The 7,064-nt window shown below is 37.5% G+C and overlaps 1 protein-coding gene across 1 annotated transcript; it reads left to right on the top strand.

The window, feature by feature from the left end:
- Positions 1 to 1,282: 1,282 nt before the first annotated feature.
- PRPL35 (Ribosomal protein L35) lies at positions 1,283 to 4,223 on the top strand. The gene is made up of 3 exons (XM_089998617.1): positions 1,283 to 1,616; positions 2,233 to 2,349; positions 3,944 to 4,223. Exons 1-3 carry the CDS (start codon positions 1,326 to 1,328, stop codon positions 4,019 to 4,021), a joined length of 486 nt encoding a protein of 161 aa, XP_089854743.1. The 5' UTR covers positions 1,283 to 1,325; the 3' UTR covers positions 4,022 to 4,223.
- The last annotated feature ends 2,841 nt before the right edge of the window (positions 4,224 to 7,064 follow it).

The following is a 7,064-nucleotide window of genomic DNA, read 5'->3' as shown; positions in this document are numbered from 1 at the left end:
GCGGATTCCTACTATATTTGGACATTTTGAATCCATATATGAGGTGTGATCTAATCAAAATAACCTGAACTATTGTGATCGAGAGGAGTTTGTAGGTACAAAATTTTGTGGCAAATATTTTTCTCTCTCTCTTTCTATATATATCTATACATAGAGAGAGAAGAATGAAAACTTACCCACTAAAAAACATGCCAAACCTATCCACCACAAGTTTTATTGGAATTCTTGCAATTTTTTCAAATTTTTGGTGATGTATATGCTTGTTTTTATAGGAATCAGTTCTTGGAGTATTTGATTTTGATGCATGGATAGGTTTTTATAAGTTTCAAAATTCAAAGACTTACAATTTTCATAAATTTTTAAGGCTCCAAATACCATTTTTTCTATCCAAAATTCATTATCCAAGTGCCAATTTTTAATAAATCAATCATGTTGAACACGTCTTTATGGTCAGAATTTTGAAAAAAAAAATTTATTAGCCCTGTTTGGCATATTTTTTAGTGTGTAGGTTTGCAATCCTGAGAGAGAGAGTAGTGGAAAGAGCGAGAGAAAGAGAGAGAGAGAGTAGTGGAAAGCTACCCAACTGCATCCATACCCGATTGCTTGGCACCATCAAATTAATTTTGGTATTTTTTTGAAATTCTGATTGATTTTCTAGAAATTGACACTTGGATCATTTGATTCCAATGCATGGATAGGTTTTTATAAGGTTCAAAAATCAATGGCCTGTAATTTTCATAAATTTTTGAAGGATCAATTACTATTTTTTCCATCCAAAATGCATGATCGAAGTGTAAATTTCTAGTAAATCAATCATGCCTCTATAAGGTCAGAATTTCATAAAAAACACAAAAAAAATCTTAGTGGGTAGGGTTGGTACATTTTCTATTGGTAGGTTTTCATTTCTCTCTCTCTCTCTCTCTCTCTCTCTCTCTCTATATATATATATATATATATATATATATATATATATATATATATATATATATATATATATATTTATTTATTTATTTATTTTGGTTTGAATCTCAACTAAACCGGACCTGGGTCCATCTCGCATATTATGGGGCTGACCTGATTAGTTAAACAGATCGGGCGACCTCATTGCACCAATTCCACTGTCAAAAGACAATTCTCACTTGAAAAAGAATAAAAAAAGAAGACAGAAACGTGGCTTGAAATCCACAAAGGAACTTGTTCCAAAGATAACCAAGGTGTCATGCAATCCCTTACAAATTCATGACTGGAGCGAACGGATAACAAATAGATGACAGAGCGAGCGAGCCAGAGCCAGAAAGGAAGCAGCGAGAGCGAAAGGGAAAAAAATGTCAAGCATGGGCACCACCACGGGAGCTTCTTGGTCCTGCAGGCTTCCCACCACCATCCATTGCGCTCGATTCTCTCGCTTAACGAGCATCGCTTTTGCGTCGAACCTCGCTTCCCCTTCCACCACCACTCTGCACCTAAGGCTGTCCAAGACGACCACCAGTTTGGGGTTCGCCGATTCCCTCTCGAAGTCGAAGATGTTCGCTTCCCCGCTCGTCTCTCAGCCTCCTCACTCGCCTGCAGCCGTCACCATAGTTGCTGCCAAGGGATACAAGATGAAAACCCACAAGGTAATTCCCTTCGTTTATTCGTCGTTTTCTAGCGTTGGTGGGTCTCAGAAACTTTGTTGGTGTTGGTGTTGCTGTTTCTTTTTCCTCTTGTAAGAGAAGAACTCAGTCTCGAATCGGAAAGATTTTGCGATTGTGGTCGTGGTTTCTTTGAGTTAATTAAATGTGCTGAAATTGGTAGGCCTCCAAAACGCTTGTTTTTGGGTTTGGGGTGGTGCCATTTTGTCTTTTTTGGATAAGTAGAGAGATGAACGCTTAGGTCGTGATTTTGATTGCTATATTGAATTCTCTAAGCTTGTTAGGCCACCTCAACGCCTGTTTTGGATACGGGGTGTTGCCATTTTCTCTCATTTGGATATGGAAATCTAGAACTGGATGTTTACTGAAACATTGGGTGAGTTTTTTTAGTGCTTGTTGTTCAATTCAATACTATGGCCTTGAATTTTTTTCCTTCCGCAATTTTATTTATTTACTCAAAAATGGGGAGATAAAGCAAGGGTAGATGTAATTATTCAATTCTTTGTTTCTTGAATGATGCATTGTAGTATTTACGATTGTGTCTTGATTTGGTTATTCGTTGAACACCTTTCTTAGTGTTGGTCGCATTTTTCTTTCCTAGGCTTCAGCAAAGCGTTTCCGGGTGACAGGCAATGGGAAGATAATGCGGAGGCGTGCAGGGAAGCAGCACTTGCTTGCTAAAAAGAATACAAAGCGGAAAAACCGTCTATCCAAAATGGTTTGCTTTACAGAAAACTCTCCCAGATTCTCAGAAGTTTGTTTGGATAGTTAATCATATTCCATAATGGATCAAATCAAGAAATTGTGATTTTGATTTCACCTACTTGTCCGGAAACATATGTTTTGTGCATGTTGACATTGTATCCCTTCAAAATTTTAATTTCTGCTCAGTGATGAATCTCTACTGTCTAATATGCCTAATGGATGTGTGCTAATGTATAGCCTCAGCATCTGTTGTAATTTCTACACATTTCTGTCCAATGCTTATCTAAGCCTGAAATTAGATGAAATTGTTAGATCACTTTCTTAGCTTTTCTCAACTGTGGGTTATATTGTATACCATGACATATGCTGTACAAGACTTTGTGACACTGTATTTTGCATTTTAAGCATTTGCTTCGGTACTAGATCAATGTTTGTAAATGTGTACTTGCTTCATATTTGATTTCTTGTAAACAGAGGATGGTTCAGACACGTATTTTCCTTTAATGTTCACTATCTTGGTTGATATTATCATGATCAATGATATGAATCCATTCATCATGTATTCAACATCGTTTAAGTATCATGCAATAAAAGTAGTGACTGAGAGTCTCTATTAACTTGAAGCCTAGGCATTCTTCTCTGTGTGCATTTCTATGAGAATTTCGAAAGAATGAACCAGCTTAGCAAAGCCTTGCGGAAAAAGAGTCACATGCCATGTTTGTCATACGATCTTTGAGGCTGCATCCTGCAGTGAAGTAAAATGATGCAGTTCTAATTCTAATTGTTTGTTCACATCGCTCCATCTATCACCAACATCGTTAATCATTGGTGACGATCTTCATCGTGCTTAGGTTACCATAATTTTGATGCATAACCAAGTGAATTTAAAACAATGCTGTAAATTATTCCATCAAAATTAACATTTATCTCTGATGGCATAATGAATATGAATGAGGAAGAGTACAAGCTGACATGCTTCAAGCTTGTCCCTCCAGTCTGCTTTTACCGACCTAGAGAGCTGATGCTTTGGGTATTCATCTTGTAAATGAATTGGTTAAACAACTAAAATTGATTGTTGGTGTTGCTCCCAAGATCAACATTAAGAATTCTCAAGATAAAAAAAAATTGTGTGCAATCACATGCAAATACACACACACACACACACACACACACACACACACACACACACACACACACACACACACATAAAGAATGGGTGTGCATGCTACACTCCTTTAACCTACAGGACTAGAAGTTTCAAACATATGCATCTTATGGTCCTTGTTAACATGCTTTACATAAAAAACCTACCAAAAAATCAGCCATTCCCATGTCCTACATCAATGTCTTGGTATTTTGACAGGAATACTTGATGTATTTATGTATTGCACCTAAATTTCATATTTTGGGTGCATAGGTACAAGAATACTAGATATAGAAGTGCAGTTTGAAGTTTAGAACTATCGAACAAAGTACTTTCAAGAATTCTGTTACTAATGTCAGCATAGCCTTAGTATATTTCTCTTTTCTATGATCATGCTGCTGGCGTGCTTCATTTTGGGCTGGTGTCTGTAAGTGCTGACTCTGTTTTGCTTGTTTGATTGCAGCTACAAGTTAACAAGAGTGACTATGACAATGTGATTGGTGCTCTGCCTTATCTGAAAGTCAATAGGAAAGCTAACTGAAGGCAGTCATAATATGATAGACCATCCTATTTCAGCATTTGCATTCATGCAGTCAAGCTCTCCATGGAGGTTTCCCTTTTTATTCTATGGTATGTAATATGACAATGTTGAGTCAGAACATTGGTTCCCTTTTGTCGATAAACATCAATTTTCATGTTATGACCTTGTTTTATGTAAGATCCTTTCATTTGCTTTTGATTTATTTGTACGAGTGTTTTGAAGTTTTATTAATTTATTCATTTCATTTGGAGTCCATTTGCCATGGCCAAACCAAAGTTCTTAGCGGTGACCCCTTACAGCTCATAAGATGTCTGTATCAATCAGGGTTTTCTGAATGACGACAATGGGAATAATGTCAAGGCAAGAATATTGTGCTAAATGTGGTTTAAAAGTGGCTGATTCAATTTATCTTGATAATTTAACAGGATTTTATAAGTTTAATTAGCAGCCACTGAATAAATTTCCGAAGGATCATCGTGCACATGGTCTTGTTATATATATATTTTTCGTTTTAGGCATTTATTTGTTCCTTTATAACCAGGGGAACTTTAGTCATGCCCATCAAATGCATTCTGTCATATAGATACCGGGCTATGTAAAAGGGACACACCATTTAGGGCCCGATGTCCAGGGGACACAGCCCTACATGTTGACACGCCACGTGACGTGTTACCTACAAGTTATTTTATGATTTTTTACAGTTATGAATAATATTCTCAATGATAAATAAGTTCTATATATTAAAATATCCAAGCTTGGCCCCAATTTCGGGCTTGAATCCAATTCACCAGGCTAGGCCTGGTCTGGTTCCTTCTGATGCCAGCCTAGATTGGTACACCCAAGTATACTAATGTTAAATTGGGTGGATACTTGAGTTTGGTCCCATCGAGTTCATTCAGGTCATATTTGTCAAAGGCAAGCATATTATTTTTGTCAAAGCCTCATGCGTTGGTTTTTCTATTGCCACTGGTCTCTCTCTCTCTCTCTCTCTCTCTCTCTCTCTCTCTCTCTCTCTCTTGATCTGGACTTTTTAGGGTAGAGTTTCAACTGAGGGACTTGTTAAAAAAATACTCGGGTGAAATAAAATTTCAACTTGGTGAAACTCAATTGTTACAAATTTAAAAGTTTCATGGTCTCGCAGACTTAAAAGGTGTCAAACTTAAGCCACATTATACATTCACTGACCATATGTGACTGATCATCACGTTTTTGGACTGGAGGCAATCGGTGCATTTGAATGCATAGATTCTTCGTACCCATATATTGAATTTGGCATGAGAACTCACGGTAGATTTTTCATGTTTCTCCTCTCTATTTATCTTTCTCATCGTTGTACTCAGCAAACACTGGGATTCTTAATCATTTCAAAAGCAAAGGAGATCACCTCGGACAGAAGATCCAACATAATCGAAACACACCATTAGTTAAAGCCATGTTAAAACTCATTTGTTCATTGGGAACCAAGGACCACACCCGGCTTAAGAGCAGTTCATTCCAGTTGCATATCTCAATTGGTACTGCATCAAAGTAAAAGCTGTCCTACTTTACAGCTGAAATGCAAATTTTGAATCACTGATGTTGAAGAACCAACGGATGAGTTGTGATTAAGAGTGAAATGCCACTCAAGCTCAGAGCATTGGTGCACAGCACTTCACTGTATCTAAGAGAGATAAAGCACTGAGTTGGACGAGAGGCAAGAGCAATACCAAATCAAGGCGAAGTACTGGTTTTGTTATAGAAATGCACATGATACTAACTATTAAGCATGTGGTATTAGTGGATTGAATTGATGATGATGACTGAAAACCCTTCGCATGGGCTTATCTGTTCATCTAAATGCTACAGGATCATGTGACTACTGAGACCAACAGCCAAAAGAATCAAAATGGACAAGATCCACACCCCCACAAAGCAGCAAGAAGACAACAGTGAAAGCAAAAGAAAAAATGAACAGCAACCATTCACGGGTGAATACTCATTGCTTGAGGTAAAGGCAATAACAGACAAATTACAAAATTGGAAAGGTAATCTGAGACAAATAGGGGATACGGGGTCACGGAGGTGTCTACGACCACAAAGGATGCACACGAGAACGTACACGCTAAACAAGACCTAAGGCTAAGGTTGCACACAACCACGGGCTGCTTTTAGGAAACTAATTTGGGTACCTAAACGAACCGAAAATGACCACCAAACACAGGAATATATGTTCTTAAATTAAACTAAATGCGTTACAGAAAGATAGATTCAACGAAAGCGCACAAGTTCTTTGAGACGTTTCACCAAACATTTGATGAACATCTCCCAAACACATAAACAAACAACATTTTTCCTTAAATTCACCAACACGAAAATTCGTGAAAATGATTTTTCCTGCCCTAAAAACAACTTCTAATAAAACAGAAAATTCAGGATCATGAATTCACATATACGAACATTCATAATCATAAGAAACACAAATTATAAAGGCAAACAGCATAACTGTCCATATACGAAGAACTGGTCTTAATCAGTTAAAATTCTAAATGAATGCACCATGTCCTAAACCAATAAGATCTAATGTATGAAAATAGCACAAATGATGGCAATTACGAACATCGGATAAACGCCATAAGGACAAGTTTTTGCACTGGAAATCCGACACAAAACAAAATCACAAATTGGGCGAAATTCCTGGTAGAGAAATTTCAACGAACACTTGGTATGCAGATTCCAACAAATTAAAAAAACTAGTTCATTAGGCCTTGTCATGAAGATCAATCATGTGTCTGGATTTCTTTAACAAAAAAACAACCAGAAATCTGGAACAAAACACACTCCAACTAACAAAACACAAATCAGCCAAAACAGAAACAACAAACACGATGGCTAGAGATGGTGACAAAAAGATAAAACCGTTAATTTGGCTCAAGCAAGGAGGGGTCCGACCGGCGGGGATGGAGTTGACTGTTCCGACGTTCACACGTTGGCTAACGGAATCCGCTTCAACAACACATGAACACAGCACACGGTGGAGGACCTTCTCAAGGTCGACTCTTCCAAC

Source organism: Nuphar pumila, chromosome 3, assembly GCF_984573655.1.
Source record: "Nuphar pumila chromosome 3, dmNupPumi1.hap1.1, whole genome shotgun sequence".
Taxonomy (NCBI): domain Eukaryota; kingdom Viridiplantae; phylum Streptophyta; class Magnoliopsida; order Nymphaeales; family Nymphaeaceae; genus Nuphar; species Nuphar pumila.
Note: the sequence above shows the minus strand (reverse complement) of the source record. Positions and strands in the feature narration are given on the sequence as shown.

Coding starts and splice junctions, on each gene's coding strand:
- PRPL35 (XM_089998617.1), top strand. CDS start 1,326: ATGTCAAGCATGGGCACCACCACGGGAGCTTCTTGGTCCTGCAGGCTT. Junction 1,617..2,232: donor ACAAGATGAAAACCCACAAG/GTAATTCCCTTC, acceptor TTTCTTTCCTAG/GCTTCAGCAAAGCGTTTCCG. Junction 2,350..3,943: donor AAAACCGTCTATCCAAAATG/GTTTGCTTTACA, acceptor GTTTGATTGCAG/CTACAAGTTAACAAGAGTGA.